At 40.5% G+C, this 20,262-nt stretch overlaps 3 protein-coding genes across 5 annotated transcripts in view; 1 reads left to right on the top strand and 2 right to left on the bottom strand.

Moving 5' to 3' along the window:
• srgap1a (SLIT-ROBO Rho GTPase activating protein 1a) overlaps positions 1-11,234 on the bottom strand; it is an 87,976-nt gene extending 76,742 nt beyond the window's left edge. The window contains exon 1 of one of the 3 annotated variants that reach the window (XM_079682010.1): positions 10,388-11,234. In XM_079682010.1, coding sequence (XP_079538136.1) covers positions 10,388-10,451 — 64 coding nt within the window. In that variant the 5' untranslated portion in view covers positions 10,452-11,234. The remainder of the gene's footprint in view (positions 1-10,387) is intronic. The other 2 variants (XM_079682008.1, XM_079682009.1) reach the window with 2 other exon arrangements.
• Positions 11,235-12,023: 789 nt separating this feature from the next.
• On the bottom strand, positions 12,024-17,756 carry rxylt1 (ribitol xylosyltransferase 1). The gene is made up of 6 exons (XM_079682013.1): positions 17,434-17,756; positions 17,097-17,282; positions 15,438-15,540; positions 14,972-15,286; positions 14,691-14,861; positions 12,024-13,821 (listed from the first exon to the last, which is right to left on the bottom strand). Exons 1-6 carry the CDS (start codon positions 17,573-17,575, stop codon positions 13,419-13,421), a joined length of 1,320 nt encoding a protein of 439 aa, XP_079538139.1. The 5' UTR covers positions 17,576-17,756; the 3' UTR covers positions 12,024-13,418.
• A 133-nt stretch (positions 17,757-17,889) lies between these two features.
• LOC307039694 (cytochrome b-c1 complex subunit Rieske, mitochondrial-like) lies at positions 17,890-19,725 on the top strand. The gene is made up of 2 exons (XM_079682016.1): positions 17,890-18,117; positions 19,004-19,725. The coding sequence occupies exons 1-2, from the start codon at positions 18,006-18,008 to the stop codon at positions 19,612-19,614; spliced, it is 723 nt and encodes a 240-aa protein (XP_079538142.1). The 5' UTR covers positions 17,890-18,005; the 3' UTR covers positions 19,615-19,725.
• The last annotated feature ends 537 nt before the right edge of the window (positions 19,726-20,262 follow it).

Raw genomic sequence — 20,262 nt, 5'->3', positions numbered from 1 at the left:
AATGTGTTAGCGAAGTCACCAAGGACACAAATTTGTTTTGGGTGCCACTGGTATCAAAACTATAACAGGGGACTAAGTTCTAATGACAATAGCCGCGTTCACACCGCGTACTTTGCAGTACTCAGTGCCCGGCACTCAGTGTGGGGCACTGAGTACAGATCGCGTTCACAACGGAGTACTTCCCTGAGTGAGGATTACGCAAATGAAGCCGCTGACGTCACTTCTTCTTCTTCTGCTTTGGGTTTACTGGCAGGCCGCAAACAACTTCACGAGTTGGGGACTGGCTTCAGTAGAAGCTGCCGGGACTTCCGAGTAAATCGTCAGAACGCCGACACCTCCTCATCTCCACCGCTCCCATGTTTTATTTTGTGTTGCCATAAGTTATTCTTTCTCCGTTGGTGCGCGGGGCGAATGCTAATGCTAATAATGCTAATGCCAGCAAATAAAATGGCGACTTCAAAAAACATTTCAGACTTTTACGGGGCGTGGTTTGCAATTCGTCCCAGCCAATCAGAACTGGGGCACTGTTTCCCCCTAGGAGAGTACCACCTCTAGCAGGCACTAAACATGAGGCTAAAAGTGCCCTGAACCAAGTGAACTTTTTGGTGGGAACGCAACGGGCACTGGCACTAACGGAACTAAAGGGGAAAAGTATGGGTGAAAGTACTCCGGTGTGAACGCGGCTATTGACTCTAAAAAACTAAGTGATGTTGTCTTTGATATCACAAGGACATAACCTAGCATCCTTTCATTCATACAAACACCATTGGGTGACTAATTGTGAGTAATTTGTCCTAAATTCACATTTATGAAGATGTGGTAAAAAAAGAGGAATTCATAAAAGAGGATTCAGTGTTTTTCTTTTTGTCTTCTGCTATTGTCTCCATGGTCTGGTGAACTCCAAAGTTATTTTTCCGAGGTTCATACTATCGGGGACAATTTGGTCAAAGAATTGCTGTATTATAGAGGTTTGCCATTTACTGGTTACTTTGCGAATACGTTGCCCGCAACAATATACGTCTGTTTCTGAAAACCTTCTTGAAAGGTCACGAATAGGTTGTCTGATTGGACAACGGGCATTCACGATCCTTACGGCAGGGAGACTTGTCTAATTGAACGAATTTGGCAGAGATTTGGTCCAGGATTCAGGTCAAGGAGCAAAGGTTAGTGCTTTGATGACCAGAGGGTCAAGTTGTCCTGGACAGAAGGCCGCCAGCAGGGGGTCAGTGAGAGGACAGAGACAAAAGGCAGGACAGACGGAAGAAAATACCAGTTAAGTTGCATGTCAGTAGCATTTTATTCATCAACTACTAATATGAATTAGTCTGCTGTGTGTTCATGTGAGAGTGTGCTGGATATTGTTGATGACTCAGTTGGAGTCATTCTTTTAATCTGACTGTAGCAGAAGATACAAGAAAGCCCTTTCATCGATTGCATAATGACCGCATGACATGAGGTCTCATGACAATAAAATAAATTGTGATATTTATAGAAACAGCTGACCAACATTGCATAATAGCTTGGAGAGTTTCAGGGAATACGAAGCTTCAGAAATATTTTTAAACAAATTCAAAGAGAACTGAATACAAAGTACATCTTCACTCACATTAACTTTATTTTTCTTTTATACATGAGCTGTTAGCCAAAGAGAAACACTTTTAAGCTAATAAACTGAGCGAGTTAGACTGGACATAAAGCAGGAACACTGGCAATGGGACACATTGAGCAGTGGAGGAACATGGCTGACAGATCTTTATCTGTTAATTGCTCTTTATTATATGTTCTGCACATATCCTCTGCTGGACTATAGCTATGGCTCCAGCTTCCATCTCTGGGGAGGGAGCATTGAGAACAAACCAGAGCTCACAGGACCTCAGACACCAGCTATGGCTGCGCACTCAGCCTTGGTCTCCTCCTGCTGCAACCCACCACAACCCTCCATTGGGAGATGGTAGGCAAAGAGCTGAGACCATGGGAAAGTCTTTGCAGAATACAGGCTGAGGGAACCAGAGACAGAGAGAGAAGCTACCACATGAAACAGTGAAGTCATCTTGGGATGTCCTCAGCTAGACTGCAATATATTCTTAAATAGAAGACGGGGTTAGCTTGAAGCTATATTCAATCAAGCTGACAGTCACAAAAAGGGGGCGAAGCCTTCAGTTGACATTTCATTGACCACTCCTTCTTTATCATACTATTTCCCCCTTAGACTTCCATCTAGGCCATCAGGCCAACATGGCAGCCACGCCTCAAGGGGTGGTCTCTAGCTATGGATTAGGAGGGCAGCCAGCTCAAGGTCTGCTTCCACTGGGTCATGAGGTTACGGTAGAAGAAAAGAAAAGGGGGGAGGGGACCAGAAGAAATTGCGTGATCAGTAAATTAAACTTCTGTTTGTCAATGTTATGGGTGGATGGGAAAGGAAGTTTACGACAGAAGGCGGAGGGATCAATTGTTCTGGGGGGTCAATGTGTAAATCTTTACAATGTATGTAAATTGCATTGTATGCCTCTCATTTATCAGAACAGACTCTGGAAGGATTTTGGTTTCTTGTTGATTATTTGGTCAGAAATGAGAGACGTTAGGAAATAAGAAATACAATTTTCAAGAAATAAAGTCCCAGAAGATACAAGCGTTATAAAAAAAGATGAGTTGTTGACATTACTATGTATGCAGTGAATAAAATTGATTGGTAATGGCCATTTTAGGAGCATTTCTTTATGAGTAAATGAAAAGTTGGATCAACTTTTTTACATATTGGATACTGCATTTAATTCTTTATTTAATACAAAGCTAAGTATACGGTGGGAATTATATATGAGCGGGCAATATGCAAAGTCATTTTTTGATTGCATTTTATGATTTATTTTTGCAACTCTTGGAAGCATGACAGGTGAAAGCTGTTGAATATAAACAAATATAAAAAGGAACAAGTGACCTTACCTGGGGTAAGACAAAATGAATACAGCGCTTAAGTTGAGACTGTAGATCTATATCTATTCGATTTTATGTAAGAAATGTCTTATCCTTTTGAGTTTTGGATTGTTTATGCCTCACTGCTTTGATGAAGTCAAAATATTACGCCGAACCTAGTTGTTTCAGAAATGTGAATCAAAAGGGGAAACATTCTGTGGCACAATGTTCAGAAGAAAAGTGATGTTTATTACAAGTTAGTTTAATTTCATGGTTACTGCAGATAACACAATTACAGTATTTGTTCAAGGAAGGTATTTAGATGTTTTAAAGTCATTACCTAGCAACCACAGTCTCTATAAATTGTGGTGCAGTGAGATTTAAGTTTCCAGTAAGAGTTGCTGTAGGCTGGTAGTGCAATAGAGCTGGCTAGTGTGGGACCGTCAATACAAACATAACTTGTTTGTTTACAAGAAAACTCCACTGGGCAGCTCTAATATCTGGAGGATTATGTGGTATTCTGGGGCCAAACAGGAAGTACGTTTTTTAAAACTTGTGGACTTGATATTTGGCTGTTTCCCAAAAACATTGGCTACATTTTTCCACCACTGCTAGAAATGCAGCCATGCTGAAGTTCTTTCTTTTCAAATCCTAAATTATGTGTCCGTGTTTTGATCTCAGATTATGCTGTACACATGCCAATAGTAATTCAGGACTGATGTGCTCATGAAAACCCGTCATTAATCGGGTTGCACTTACTACATTTTGAACTTATTGTAAGAATGACATCTCCTAGATATTGGTTATCAGTCTCATTGATCACCTAATACTCTGTTTCGTAAATGGCCCTTGGGGAGCCAAGGTGGCAGATGTCCCAATGTTTAAGTGAACACAGGTAATAACGACCAGCAGGAGACTTCACTTACAGCATGTTTGCATCCATCTTAAAAAGCTTTCCCCACCACTAAACACATCAACGGCTTACATGCGGCAGATGAATGGGCCTAACACACTCAGACGCAGATTAAAACAAGTCAACCAAGTCGGAGCTTATGACCTCCGTCTTCACTTATTCCTTCGTTGACCTCATATCCTCCTTTCCCCATCCCCCAATCTCCTTACCCTAAATCCAGCCCTACTGGGTGGCAGACAGCAGCATGGCCTGATGGTCAAACTGTGTCTGTTTGCCTTCCTGTCTGTCCATCTGCTGGGCCACAGCAGTGGTTCAAACGAATTAACGTTGTTCAGAAAGTTGCCAAAGATCTCCACAAATCCCCCTTTCAACCTTCCCTTTAATTTTCCCTTAGTTTTAATTCCTCTGTTTCACTTTCTTTGGGCACGGTCCAATTCCATTAACACCCTGTACGTCCTATTAGCTAATGCAGTACAGCAACACACTGCATCCAATCCAGCTCATTAACCGGAACTACAGTTCCACACAGGGAGTTGTTTTATGCACCAACACCAACAACAGAGTGGAGGAATAGAAGCTGAATGTGGTGTGCAGCTGTCAAAAGAAGAATGCTCAGTCTCTGTATGCTCTAATGACAGGGAAAACTGTCTCGTGTTGTGTGATGCTTCGGTGGGTTTGATTTGATCCTTTCTGGGAAGAATTTGAATGAACTGTGATTTACAACTGAAGATAATACAGTGGAGCTGGGATGACTCGTTTTTATTGGCAGAAGTTGGCATGACGAGGTCTCCAAAACAAATATCCAATATATTGCAGAAAATAAGCTCTGAGGCAACCGCACAATTGTGATAATTACACGTTTTGTTCAGCAGGATAATCTTTATATATTTACATTTGGGATATATATTTTTTAAATCCTCTGGAGCAGAGAGAGGAGCTCTGGATTATTGTTATTGATTAATGCATCAGTGTTTCTTAGGGTCAAAAACACTAAACTCACAGCTTAAAATGAAAGAGTTAACTTTCTTTAATAAAAGAGCACATGTTCAATGTCAAAAGTGACAGTAGATATAGATTAGTTGCAATTTGGTGCAATTTATAAATATATATATTAAAAACAAAAATTAATTAAAAAAAATATATATATATATTTTATTTTTTTTAAAACACCTTGAATTTCAGGGGGGGCGCGGGGCTCAGTTGGCGGGGCTCAGTTGGCGGGGCGCAGCGCCACTCCAAGACAATGGTAGGGGAAACACTGCTAAGCTAAGGACGGACTCATTCCGTCACGATGACGTTTAGTCTCAGTTAGCCACTTGTTAGAAACCCCCTTTTTTTATTACAAATTCCCAAGTAGGAATTTACTCACAAATTGAAATGAAATAAGCTTGTGTAAACCACAGACCTTATTTCAGGCATCTGATCAACAACTTGTTCAAAACATGTTGACTTTGAGATGAGGGAACCGTAAGTTGTAAAATGCTAACTCAGTCCCGGGTTTTAAGACTCATTCATCCACCACTCTTAACACCATGCTTTTTGTTTTGTCTTTAACGCAGCCTTTTTGTTTGGTTTAGGGACGCAGGGGCACGGATAGGGGTTGGTTTATAGGGGGGAGGTGAGGGGTCAGGGGGGGCTGCAGTAATGTCCTGGTGGCCTTTATGGCAACAATGAAAAGCTCAGCAGGGAAAGTGAATCCTTGTGTGTGCTCAGCAGAGTTTATTAAAACGGCAAAAAGGCTGAGTAGCCACAGATGCTGCTGTCAATAACCAATTCACCCACCCATGCAAATGCACGCCCACATACAAAACACACACCAATGCCACACCCCATGCCATACCGCCGGGTGTGAAATGCACTACACACACAGTTACAGAAGGAGGGGCAGTAAAAACAGATGGTAAGTGTGTGGATGGATGTGTGATGTTGTGGAGAAGTGCTCCGGAGGCGTTAGGATTCCGTTAGTGTGTCAACCTCTAACGTCTATCAACACCTCGAGAAGCTGTGAAGACGCACGGATCCAACTGTCTCCACTGAGGAGTATTAGCTGAAACTTAACTCCACCAGGAAGTGTTAAATCATTGGTTTCAGTGCAAATAAAGGCAGCATCTGCTAAATGAAATAGCATATTGACGCAATGTTGATTAAGTAATTGAGACCGCAAGAAAGTGGAGGAAGGTTAAGATGGATAAAAGCCTTTTCTTATTGTATCTAGTGTCCAATATCACATACAACACTTTAATAGCACTTGCTCTCAAGTTGCCATTCAGAAATCTGACTTCCCAAAAGAAACATCAGGATGTCTCGACAGTACGGGCAGAGGAACGTCTTCACGATATCTTGGAGCTAATGGGACAAAATGGGACTGCCACCAGAGGTCAGGTTATGACGACAGCTGCCTTCATGTATGAAGTGCCAATCCCACAATTTACAATATTTACTATTGGTGAAATAGCTACACCAGAATCCTTCTCAAAGTGTATCTGTTCATATTAAAAATGGAATTGTACGCAAAAGAAAGACTATTACAAAGCATTTGTTTCATCCATAGTAGAAGTGTAGAACTGATTAATAACAGATTTCAGTTTAAGATCAAGTAAAATAGCTTGTGCCGTCTTCATAAACCATGCTGCTTTTCAGTTTGACACTATTACAATATGAATGACAGAAAATGTAAAAGAGAAGTTCCTTTGGAGTACAGATAGATATAATTATACTTAAATGTTTATTGGGATCTATTTTGTTGTTTTGTTTGCATAAAAAAGTGAGTGTAATGTTGCTGTGAAGACAAAAAACAAGCACCATGGACACATTTTCTGTAAAAGCACTCTGCAGCTGTCTGTTTGTATTTATTACCCTAAAGAGACTATTTGCTTAAGTACTCTGTAGCATTCCAAGTAGTCTTTTAAATCAAGGAGAACCTTTCTAAATGATAAGAAGGCAGCTTCAACGCACCACATTCTCCACATCATCACAAGCTGAAGCCTGGAGACATGCTGCATTTATTTCACCAAAAATACATGAAAGGCACATTTATAGCAAAATTACAGATGTGACTCGGTGTGATCCAGATGTGACATATGTGTGACATCTGGATTGTGTAATGGACGCTAATCAACACATATATGTTCATCCCCTGGCTGCCACGCAATTGGAAATGAACTTCCGCTATTCCAAATGTAAATAAACTAATGACTTTTACCCACAAGACAAATCCTACTAATTTGAAAGATAACTTGAAACCATGATACCACCTCCGAGCAGCTTCCTGCCTTTAATCCCCCTGCATACAAACACAAGCAGACCACTCTGTTTGAGTGTGCAGAGGGGCAGGGCTCGGATTTCAAACAGCAGTGGAGGCAGGTCAAAGGGGGCAGCCTTTATGATGATCCAGGAGCGAACCCTGACAGGGGCTCAAGGGCTCCTGCCATCAGAGCCACGACCCCCAGGCCACAAACAGCAAGTCACAGGCTGACATCAAACAACACTTTGCCCCAGAGAAAGCACGGCAGGGCTGCTATGCCCTGATCCACCAGTCCACAGAAACAGGGGCCCACAGAGAAAGCCAACATACCCACAACCTTCTCTTAGCCTGCTATAAATGACTTGAATTGACTGCAACCGATGTGCACCATGAAGCACAAACAAATTCCACCATCTTAACCAATCTTCTTAATGTTGTTGTTTTCCCAAAACAAGCTGTGCCTTGATGTAGAGATGCTGATTTAGGCAAGACACAATTAAATCCCCCTGCTAGAGAGCTCCTTCAATAAAAAGGATAGTTTCCTCGAATTGCCAAAATGACATATCCATTTCACTTTATCTGTGGGAGAAAAAAAGGCAGTTTGGATATACTTAAGAAGTAAATGTCCACTGATGACAACCTGCCCAGCCTGAGCAGAGTGGTGTTACCATAGTAAACTACATTAAATACCTCTCATCTCGTGACCCGAATAAAAATTCCACTCAGCACACTGTTGCTGCTTTGTTAAATATATACACATAAAAATGATGAATCCAAAAAAAAGGAAAATGATGGTTCAAATCTGCGTAACTGCTGGATAACTGGATAAAGGCAGACGGCCACAGATCAAAGAGGTTATGTAAGAACAGCATAAAACCGGCCGCCAGTTATTTGATGAAATATTGTGAGAATTAAAAACAAATGTTCCGACTGTGAGACAGAGAAGATGCAAGCCAAAGGATCAAACATCAGCTCCGGCTGCTTGTTGTTCTACTTCTTGAGTAATCAATGCCTGCTCACCAGAATCTACCTCTGGCTATCAGCTACACTGCAGATGTGAACCGGCTCATTATCACTGCAAACTCTTACCTCATAAGACACTTTACAGCCTCAAATCAGGAGCTGCTCTAAGTCATGATACTTAATGTTGTCTGAATGCATTTTCTTCAACTGATAACTATTCATATCCTAACAAGCCTGGCAGCCATTTTTCCAGAATAATCAGAGTCTGCATCTGCAGGAGACATCTGACCTACTAAAGACTCTCATTACCATGCTTGACAAACAGCGTAAAGTTAGTAGAGATGATACAGTAGGTCTGAATATGCTGCGTGTGAAAATATGTAACATGAGGTCTCTTAATGGTTCATTTCAGTGAGTTGAGTTTGTATAAATACAGAAAAAGGTTCATAGGTTTTGAATTAGGGCTGAGTTAGTTAATTAGGGCATCAGATTATTTTCTAGATTCATCAATTCATTATTTGGTCTACTCTATATAATGTTAGAGGCTATAGTGATGTGTTCGAATGTCTTGACCTCTTGAACCCAAAGATATTCATATTACTATATATAAAATACAGAAAAGCAGGAACATATTTATTTAAGAAGTTGAAAACACAATTTTCTGACATTGTTGCCATATCAACAACAATAACGTAAATGATTAAGAGATACAAAAAACGATGATGATTGGATGTCGATTGATGTATTCTTTTGTCAATGCGTATTGCAACACAAAGGATGATCCTTACACAACCACAAAATGTCTAAAGCCAAAATAATTAATTGAATGATTGGAAATAAACTAACTCCCAAATGTAATACCCGCAAGCTATTTGCAATGCAAACGGATCAAGCTACAGTATATTATGCAAATAGCTACCTGTGAGAATATTTACAATGCACGACAACAAGCCCCTGCGCATTACCCTCGGAATTACATTCTGCCTTTCAAAGCAATACACCTCAGTAGGGTTTTCTGTGTCTCCAGTGGACCTGTCTAGCAACAGCTATTCTCAGAAGCATCAGGTTGTTGTTATTACCCCGCTGGGTTCTGTAAATGGGAGGCTTCGTCATCTCTTGTTCAGCATCCCCCTATGACTCTGCATCATCTTCCATCATTGGCTGAAACCCCTTAGTCATCCTCACCGGGGGGAGGAATGGTGCTGAACATTCCTCAAAAATCAGAGCTTGTGCTCAACCACATGCAATTTTGTAATTCCTCAAGAAGCACTGATGCCTTCTCTTTCCTTCCCCCCGACCCCCGCTAACCTTCCCCCTTCCTTTGAATTTAAGGCTGTGTACGGGGATGTGAATAGGTGGTATTTCAGCATGCTAACAGGCACTGAAGAACAGAGCTTGTTGGCTGGGGGCCAAGTCCCCATGGTTACCCTGAAGCAGCGACTGCTTCTTTCCTGAGCTGGGCTATCTTGGAATAAACTATCTCTGCTCTGCATGCATGGAGGGTTTAAATTAGACAATATATAGGTCCCTAGTGCATCTTCCATCACCCAAACATTGCAGTTTTATGCTTGGGAGTCTGGCTGATGACTTTGAATGGAAAACACAACAGAGTGCATAGAATAGTAATAAATGACCAATCCCAAACAACCAGTTCTTCTGATGTGGCCCATGAGCAACAATCTTTAAAGACAGGTCCTAACGTGTGCTCTTCCTGTGTTTGGGTGCATAATCATGCTATAATGCCGTGGGAACATATCAGTAAAGATCCTCACACCAACTGTGATAGTAACAGGTTGTTAAACACGTCATCATAATAAAATGCACTAGACCAAGAAGTAGCAGTAAAGGGCGTCTCAGAAGATTAAGATTGAAACATGATTGCACAAACAACCTGAACATAACAGATCACTTGATAGGTTATATCTGTGGAAGACAAGGATCTGTTCAATGGTGAATCTGCTGAGCACTTTCATTGGTTTTTCACATGCAAAACTGCCAAACAAAAGGATTAATAGCCACTTCTGAATGCAATTACCAGTCTTTTTATTTTGCTAATGAAGTTCACACTGCTGGCATACATGGTAGGTTATACCAGGCCTGTAAGATTTGTATACAAAACTAAGTTATGAGAAGATTAAATGTTCTGGTTAGACATGTGAGTTTGCCATGCAGAAAACAGCAATGGGTCTTATTTTGAAACTTTTAGAATGTAACAGACCACATTACTAGCTGTAATACTATGGGCTGTATGAAATAGGCTGTGGCTCTTATGCAGGTAGTGGTGAACTAACGTTAGCCTGCTCCCAAAATCAGTCTTCCAGTGACTCCGAGCATTTCCCAGCCAAACACCTACTTACCTTTGACTTGACTCTCGTAATCCGCGATGATTTCTTTATCCTTTTTGAACCTCTGCGAAGACATTTTCAGTCTTCTTTTCTCCGAAGCTTGTTGTAAACTTATTGTAAGAAAAAAAATTGTTTGTCAACAAGCGGAATCCTACAGCAGCCGACGCATCCCACACAGCTCGAGAAAAATGAACGCGGGTGGGAGAAAAGAGGCGCGATACAAAATTACACTGGAAAATATTTAAGTTTGCGACAAGCCCGACCTAAAGCAGCAAGAAGAAGACGCTTAGTTCTTCATTGTTCCTTTCCCCCCTGGATATACAGCGGTGTAAATGCGCAATGCTGCTCCAACCAATGATTCCCCTCAAGTAACAGAGCAGTCGGCGGATCAACAGCACTGCTTCTACCACAGAAGAAGAAAAAACAATCACGCAAGTTTCTCCGTGGCGGCTTTTCACTGCTCTAGGTAAAGTAGTGCCAACAATCCGTCCGGAGGGCTTCAAAGTCGGTCTGAAACCTGAGCGTGTGTGCTTTTTGGTAGTGGTTTTCCAGTTTTGGGACCAACACACACACTTCCCCCCTTGCTCGCTCTCCCTCGACGGTTTCTCCCCCCAGCTCCCAGCAGGCTCAGAGGCAGACAAGGCAGGCCGACTGCAGCACTCCGCAGCTGGAGCCAGGCAGCGACAGGAGGGAGGGACATGCTCACAGACAGCTAGTGGACACCCTCGGACTCACAGCCCTGCTCGCGGAGTTGAAGGCGGTTTTCTATTTGACCAGATTAGTCAGCAGACAATTACATTCAGTATAACGAATGGCTTGTAATTTGTAGGTTAATTGCTTTTCCTACTTATCGTTTTTAATAAAATAACACACGTTTAATTTCTTAACAATTAGCCCATCATTTTCACTAAATTCACATTCATATAAATGTTTAATTTGAACAAAAATGTAAATGCTACTTTGCACCCATGCACTTTCTGCTAACATTTAGGATAGAAGCACTTTATCCTATGTAACCCTAAAAATGTACATCCTCCTTACTAAGGATTTGTATTTGGTTTGTATTGTTCCATTTTTCTGTTGTTTCTGTGCTCAGCTGTCAAATGTAATCTAGTGGGACTTTAAAGAGGAACAGAACTGAACTCATAACGTAAAGGAATTCAAATTAACTTTACCCCATTAATTTACTCTGACAACTAACAATTTATGTTCTTAGATTGTTTATGGTTACACCACCATTAACCAAAGCAAATACCTTGTATGTGTAAACGTACCTGGCAATAAACAAATCCAAAATAAGATCCCATACAGACTTTTATTTTTTCCCCAGCTATTTGTAGGCTCAAAGCTGCAGTGCATACTTCCAACTACACCCATGCACTCATAGAGGAGTTATCTAAAGTAGTTGATGGTGCTAATGTGTTTTACATGTGTGTTTTAGTTAAGAAGTTATTCATTGAATATTAAAAAAACTAAACAAAAATCAATGCTTTCTAATATATACTAGTGGGGGCCTGTTTTCCAAGCTACTTCCATTCCCTCATATATAATTAGACTCAAGTAGATAATGAAGGTAATAAAGCATATATTTATAGTGTTGAGAATGTATTTGTTGAATGTTGCAAAATACAACAAGTAGTCAAATAGATAGTAAGTACATTGTCTAAGTTTAATTGTGAAGATAGCAGCATGCTTGTGCGCCATTGTATTTCTTGATCTCTGTTGATGTAGTTTACTCAAGTGTTCCCCTTTTTTATAAATATCAAAATACTTTTGCTCTACATTATAATTGAAATCATTGCAGCCTCTGAAAATAAAATGGCCCACAGTGCCATCTGTAGGGGAAATAAAAGCACTGGACAAGCGCATCCACTTCTTTCTCTTCGGGATAACACTCAATTTTTTATTTTCTTGCACTGTCTAAAAAATTCCATGCGTTGCACCAATTAAATAAATAGAACACAAAATAAATAATTTTGTTATGTTTTGACCAGAAACATGTCACATGCCACAGCAAACAACATCCATATTTTAGTCGCTCACAATTAGGGCTGGACGATATGGCAAAAACCTTCCATCACAATATGGGTCATTTCATATCTGATAACAATAAACATGATAACACGTATTCTGGTAATTCAATAAATAAATAAATGAATAGTTATATAAAATAAAACGTGGTTCCTTATGTAATTAAGACAGTTAGTGCAACAAAAAAAAAAAATGGTCACAAGGGCAAATTAAATAAATAATAAAAATATATATTTCCACCTAGACCCAATATGTAAACATACATGGCACACATTCAGGGTACTCAAATAAAGACAATGGCTTGATTTATCTGGAGTCCAGCTTGTTAATCGCATTAAACTGAGTGGTAAAGTGTAATATAAAAACAAATCCTCAATCTTCAAAGGATGTCAGCCAAAATATTTCATATCAGATTTTCTGATCATTTTGAGTTAGTATGTGCTTGTTATCAATATAGATTACGGAATTCCGTATCACAATATCTGATACAACACGATATAAAGGATTTCATCACAACATGATTCTATTGAAAGACGATAAATGATTATATTGAATAATCGCCCAGCCCTACTCACATTACAAAAATAATAACTCTAAAAACAAGGCATAATCATTTCATTCTACTCCAAATGTTAAGTGTTTCTTAAAAATCACAATATTAAATGCATACAAACAGATATAAAACATGGTTGAAACGGTATATGGACAAAATGCAAAGGCAGTTTAAGATTTAGTGTTTCTAAATGCCTGGACATTCCTCCATTGTAAACATTAAGATGATAAATAAACCCAAACAAAGTCATGGAGCCCTTTACCAACTAGTAATGGCAGCTTTACAATATACATAAATGTTTTTTTATAATAACCCTGACAGGAATATACCACGGATCATCATCAGGTTCATAAAGCCAGTAGTATGTCACATATCTCCACAGACCACAACATAAGTTAAACCAATGTCAAACGGCTACCCCTGTATATCTTTTGAAAAGTTGTTAGTTGAGCACCACAGTCAGACGTTTTTGAAGAAATTCTCCTCTAGGACCTCAGTGAACCTCTCCTTCATCTGCTGACGGAAGCCGGCGTACCACTCCAGCAGCCTCCTCCTGCGGTCCACCCTCTGCTCCTGGCTCATCCCCCGCTCCCTCTCTAAGATGGCAGCTAGTTCTTTCCAGTCACTGATGAAGATGAAGGGGGCTCCTGCAGCTTTGAGCAGTCGCAGAGGAGAGCTGGACCCGGCAGCACAGCTCCCAGGTGTCAGAACATCCTCCACCACGGGCACGGAGCCATAGGAGCAGGCCTCGTAGATCCGGTAGCACTCTGAGTTGATTCCTACAGGGCAGAGTGTGAGCTCGCTCTGGACCAGAGCGGTCTGATACTGTCTCAGACTGTCTGCTGTCTCCTGAGGTAGCCACCTGAGGAAAGGAATATATTTAATAATCAGTAATCTGCAATAATGTTCCAATGAGATGATTCATATAGTATACATATTACCTCAACTATTTGTTGAAAAATGTATGAAATGCCCTAAGGCATAAACATGAAGCTACCAATAACATTATGATTCTGCAACAACAATATAACTAAAGCAAAAATAATCTCAAGTACCACAGGTGTGGGAAAAATCACAGTGCTGGTGTGGGTAAAGGGGGTAAAGTGAGCTAGTTAAAGTATATAATACATTTCCAATGTAAGTGATGGTGGACAAAATCCTCCTACCTATTTTTATGAAAAGTAGTGCATTTAAAGATCAGTTTAACAATAAAAGGCCTAACTTGGTCAGCTTCTGTGATGTCTAATTTGAACTAATAGAATGTGATATCAATAGAGGCGAAGTCCCTCCCTTTCCGGTGGACCTCCATGGGACCTTATTTCGGAAAAATGATGTATTGAAGTCAATGGCGAGAGAAAAATTATCTTTCAATCCCGTTTGAATTGTGCCACGAATTACACATATGATGTTTGTCAATTTAAAAGATACATTTGCAAGTAAAAAAAAAAATGTTTTGCCGTAAAACTGTGAAGTAAGACTTTTTTTTTGTGTGAAACCGCTCAATGAACTACATCTCTGGTCTCGCACAACAACACATGTCACAAAGATGGCCGTCAATACTGTCTGACCAAAAAAGGGTTTGACTACCCTCACTATCACCACAATGAAACACGTCCAGAAGAATGTCATGCAAAACTGCCTGCCCGCCTGCCGGCCTTCCTTCGATTCTCCCTGAACTGCCTGATCTTTTTAATGTTCAATGTTAAAGATTAGTCCGGAGCAATGACTTACTTCTCCCTGGCATTGGTGATGCATTCCTCTTCCAGACCAGATTTTTTCAGCACCTGCATGAGAGTTTCCCTGGAGGAATTTTTGTAAACAGTTCCCAAGAAATTACAGAGGTATGGCCTGTTAGAGGTAATCAGTTGGGCATTCGGCCGGATCATAGGAAACTGCCTGTACCTGCGAAGAGAAAAGAAAAAAAGTTAGATAACCTTTTTCAATAAAAAGACAACATACCATTTTATTGATATGTAGCCTTGAACATGTAGGACTATTAAGAGGTGACCTACGTGGCGACGCCCAGAGGCCACTGGAACACATCCTTGTCGTTAACCCAGGGGCTGTCGTACACTACAAACAGCAGGTCCACAAAGCCACCGTTCCTCTTTAAGTAAGGGCCAATGAAGTCGTTGTGGCAGTGCTCATTGCCCAGCAGGACCACAGCGACATGTGACACTGTGCGGGACTTTACCAGAGCTTGGACATGCTCCAGCCACCGCGTGGAATAAGACACCTTCTGCGGTTCGCGGCCATTCAGAACCAGAACCAGGCTGTTCATGTCCAGAGGGACATGACCCTGGACCACAGCAGGACCAGTGTAGAAACTAAAGATGGAAAAGCAACAGTGGAAGGAGAATATGTCAGAATGATGGTGCTGTTTTATTATGTAGTTATTATATGATGGGGTGTTTTTCACAGATGCCAACAAGTAGACTTTATCGTATGGCATTTTTTAAGCAATATTTTTCCTGTTACCTGAAATCGATCTTTCCTGACTGCAACTCTCCCTCTCTCCATTGTGCGACCTTGTCAGTAGGGTTGAGGGGTCCCTCTAAAATATGTTCCCAGAGATAAATGCCTGAGGACAAAAGAATGGGACATTGTAATTTGAATTCAAATGTTAACATGTACAGTGCCATTATGTTGTACCTCTATCAGGCTTCCAAAGCAGGTTACATATCAAATGCATGTAGTTTGTATATACAACTACATCTTGTGTGAACATAGTATTATCAGGTGTATACAGTACACAGTACCTACCAAGGCCAATTGAGCCAAGCAGCAAATTGGAGGGTACCATTATCAATCAGTCCCAAAATGTTGTTTCAAGTAAGCAGTATTTTTGTTGGGTAATATATGGTAGGGCTAACCCATACAGTGGTGGGGCTCAAGTCAGTATTTGCAATGTAATTAGATACACGCTATATTTCCTACCTTGACAGTAGTGAGGTTTAGATTATTTCCCTGTCTCAATCAAAATGGAACTGTATGAAATAAAACGGCACATTTTTCTTGTAGTAAATAAAAAGGGATCACTGAACGTGACGTATGATAGTACACGTTGAAGATCCAATGGGGATACTGAATGGCCGTTCTGATTGATCTCAATCAGTAATGCATGACGCAGACCATAGGTTTCGTTGCTCTGATTGGCTGTAGGTCTATTCAAATTGCATTCGGAGGCCTTTTGATCTGACCGCGGCCATGCTGATATTATAATGCCAGAGAATTTCCACACCTTTAGTGTATAAAACTCCCCCACTACTTAGACTATTCCTTGCACCCCTCTTCTAGCATAACCCCAAACGGTCTCAAACATATTTTATTTATACTTGTTGATACAGCAGGATCAGTTTATGTGCTGTGGACACGACCCGTGTATTTTGCAAGCTGTGTTCTAAACATTTAGCCTTTTGCTTATTATTTAATTTAATTTGCTTACTTTAACATAATTGTTCATGTTGGGGCTAAGGTGGGGCAGAGCCATTTCTTGGTATGGCTGTAGCCTACCCCAGCCATACCCTGGCAGCGCCACTGCAAGTAAGTATTATAGCTGGAAACTTTTTCTAAACACTTTTGAGATATAGTTGCATAAGGTGTTTGTTCCGCGGAAACTACATTTGTTTAGAACTATTTTATTTAGTTTAAAGCACAACCACAAATGAAAATACAATACAATGTTCTTTTCAATACAAACATTGTTGCCTTCGTCATCAAAGGTGTTCCTGCCCTCTGCAATTCCCCTACAACTGTGATGTAATAATAACAACATTTAGATTTTCAGATATTTAATACATACATTCACTAAATATACCTATGAGTTTAATACATTTCAATGATGTATGCAGAGGTTCTGTATTTCTCGCACTCCATCTTCAGCGAAGAATACAGTTCTGTGACACTGTATCATTCTATATAATAAAAACATACCTTGATATAAAGCTAAATAAAAAATAAAATCACCAATCACAGGAATGACAAACTTTTTTAGATGTGATCTAATTCAAAATAAAGTACAACTAAATTCATAGTGCAAAACGACATTCATAGTGCATCTTTCTATTGATCTACTACACCAACACATATCTTCTCCTCAGGCTGTGATTGATGACATCTGATAATACGACGACCTACCTATAGCAGCTTTGCCCCAGATTTGTACCCTGTATCTTGTGGCTTTGTTCTTGTCAATGCGGGCCAGGTGTTTTTTGAAGGCCTCCCTCTTCTTGGTCAGAGCAGAGTTGTAGTCCACCTGTTCGTCCTCCCACGGATTCCAATCACGCGCTAGAAATGGAGCTCCACCGCCATCTTTGACACCACCTGCAAATACAACAAACAGTTTCCATTTACTGTATGGGCACTCATTTTCCATTTCCAAAATAAAATAGAAACGAGTTTCATTGTGAAAAATGCTGGCCGCTTATTTGAAATCGGGGCTAGGTGACGGCTGCGCTAGCTAACGTGAATTTACCCGAGACTGTCTCTTTCTTCACCACCCGGTGAACACGGGAGATTACTTTGGTGCTGAAGAAGACATTGTATGCAGCATACAGTGAAAATGCCACATACGCAAAAATGATTAGTAGAAAAAGTTTTCTTTTTGGTATTTTCATTTTTCTTTTCTTTTTTTATTTGTCTCAGGTTACCATTGTGTAGCTACTCTCCATATTTTGTGAGAGGACCCTTGTTTACATCACAAGGACCTCTGAGTACAGCTGACTTAGAAAATGCCTGTGCTAAAATAAGCCGTTATTTATATTAATGAACAGTTTCTACTGATTTAAATTAAATAATTAAAGCATTTTAAACATTTTAACACAGAATATATATCAATTGTAATTTAACTATGAAATAAAACCCATAAAACAATGTCATAACCCGAGAAAAACGAAAGGCACGCTTCGGTCAGACCATACGTACTGCGGAACCTTGTATAGGCGGAGCGGGTTTCTGGTAAAGCAGATCAGGGAGGTGCACGTAAAGATTTCTACACACAAGGTCGTGTCCCCCGCGCCGGTTTGGAGGTATATTTTTTGGGTAAAGATGATGTCCATAGCTGCCCGTTCCGGGGCTATTACCCCGTACATGCAGGCGACAAAACAAACAGTTACAAGCCTGTTGTCCCCGGGAGTAAAGACCTTGGTGCCTGCTGCTGGTAAGGCCAAGAGAAGGACGTGTGTGTCTGCTAACAGTGAAAGTGATATTGAGCTGCTTGCTGTAACGCTACCTTAACATAAACAATGTTTTAACAATGATTTGTTAATATATTCATGATAGACAACGTTTGAATTGTTTGTATCATTTCGTGTGCAACTAACACTACTATGTACATACAACTTGCAGTGGTTAGCTTGAAATAGCCGGTGTCATAACTGACATATGAAACCATGCCGGGGGTCAACAATAGATAAGAAGTCTGAGGTATACACTTGTGATATGTAAGCACCTCAAAACACATTACTGTGATCCAGTTTCTGCGTTTACATGTCTGATGTTGTTTTGATTTGTGTTATGCAACTATCAAAGTTGGGCTATGTAACCATGGTTTAAAAAGTGTTGCCTAACATGCCTGCTGAGGTATAATAATACACGTATTACTGCTGATTGTACAAAAGAAGAAGCCCAGGTTTGTTTACCGTAAGATAACTCAAATTATTGCTATTATTCATATTGTCTGTTATAACAAGGTTATGTGATCAACAGAAAAAACAGGCAAATATTTTTAGCAGCTATATTGTGAGGTTGTTATCTAATATACATGAGGAAAACATACAGATTTGTATGTAAACTTTTATATCGTTTCTATAATTAATAATGACTAATGTTTATGGATACAATAATTACATCTGTATCAATTTAATCAAAAGTAGGAATTTATCACCATGATAAAAGTTAAGATGGATAATAAAATGTCCCTGTCACATGAATGCACCAGAAATGATTGTTTTTTTAATTTCTTTTATTATTTTGTTAGATACTGAATCAATTTGACAATATGCTGCTCATATCTTTAAACACTGCTTTTTATGTCTCATTTTCAGCTCCAGGAGGGGTCCGCCTCTCCCACACAGATATCAAGATTCCTGACTTCACGGACTACCGCCGCCCAGAGGTTACCGACCCCAACAAGTCCTCCCAGGGGAGCAGTGAGGGAAGAAGGACCTTCTCTTACCTTGTCACCGGAGCGACCACCGTCGTTGGCGTGTATGCCGCCAAGACGGTGGTCAGCCAGTTCGTCTCCTCGATGAGTGCATCAGCAGATGTTCTGGCCTTGTCCCAGATTGAGGTTAAGCTCGGTGACATCCCCGAAGGCAAGAACGTGACCTTCAAGTGGAGAGGAAAGCCCCTGTTTGTCCGTCACCGCACAGAGAAGGAAATCGCCGCAGAGGAGGCTGTGAACATCGCAGAGCTGCGTGACCCCCAGCACGACAAGGAGAGAGTGCAGAACCCCAGCTGGGTCATCGTCCTCGGGGTGTGCACGCATCTGGGCTGTGTGCCCATCGCCAATGCAGGAGACTACGGAGGCTACTACTGTCCTTGCCATGGCTCCCACTACGATGCTTCAGGAAGAATAAGAAAGGGACCCGCTCCTCTTAACCTGGAAGTTCCCTACTATGAATTCCCTGATGAGGACACAGTGGTGGTGGGATAAATACTGGAGCTCTGTCTGAGTTCCTCTCTGTAATATGTATTTTTTGATGCTTTTAAGAGGTAGGGGTGAAATGATATGTATTTGCTAATAAAGACATATTTCCAAACTCTATGATTGAGTTCTTGCGTATGTTATGTAAAAAGTGAGTTTTTTCTGCATCATTTAGCTTGATCACTTTTTTACATCAGGATCAATTCACTTCAATTCAAACTGCATTTAATATTTAGCCAATACAATTATTCAACACAAAAAGTGACAGTTACAGAAAGCTCTGTGGAAAAAGTCAAGTTCTAAAATAAATATCAGAGAAAATAAAATGAATAATAACTTTTTTTGAATTGGCTATAGATAAGAGGGTAGCTTTTCCTTTTCCTTCATTTTTTCATGTGGTGGTTGGGGCTAGTTTCATAGCTACATAAAGCTGAGTTGTCAGTATTTATACACACATGAACTAAAAGAGACCAGAGGCCTGTGCTACGAAGCTGGTTCAACCTAACCTGGATATGTTTGAGTTAAACGGTTGGCCTAATCCAAAACATACGCGCTCTCGCTAAACGGTACTACGACGCGGGTTATCAAGTGGATCACTCAAGCCAGCGTGTCCCATCTAGTTAGGTGCTAACAATTAGGTGATCCACTTGATAACCC

Source organism: Notothenia rossii, assembly GCF_949606895.1.
Source record: "Notothenia rossii genome assembly, chromosome: 5".
In the NCBI taxonomy this organism is placed as follows: Eukaryota; Metazoa; Chordata; class Actinopteri; order Perciformes; family Nototheniidae; genus Notothenia; species Notothenia rossii.
This window is presented reverse-complemented; position numbering and strand designations above follow the sequence as displayed.

Bases quoted from the DNA above. Each gene is read 5' to 3' on its own strand.
- rxylt1 (XM_079682013.1), bottom strand. From the start codon at position 17,575: ATGAAAATACCAAAAAGAAAACTTTTTCTACTAATCATTTTTGCGTAT. The intron at 17,283-17,433 runs GTAAATTCACGT...TTGTATTTGCAG, and splicing joins GAAGAAAGAGACAGTCTCGG to GTGGTGTCAAAGATGGCGGT. The intron at 13,822-14,690 runs GTAAGTCATTGC...TCCTTTCCTCAG, and splicing joins ATCACCAATGCCAGGGAGAA to GTGGCTACCTCAGGAGACAG.
- LOC307039694 (XM_079682016.1), top strand. From the start codon at position 18,006: ATGATGTCCATAGCTGCCCGTTCCGGGGCTATTACCCCGTACATGCAG. The intron at 18,118-19,003 runs GTAAGGCCAAGA...TCTCATTTTCAG, and splicing joins GACCTTGGTGCCTGCTGCTG to CTCCAGGAGGGGTCCGCCTC.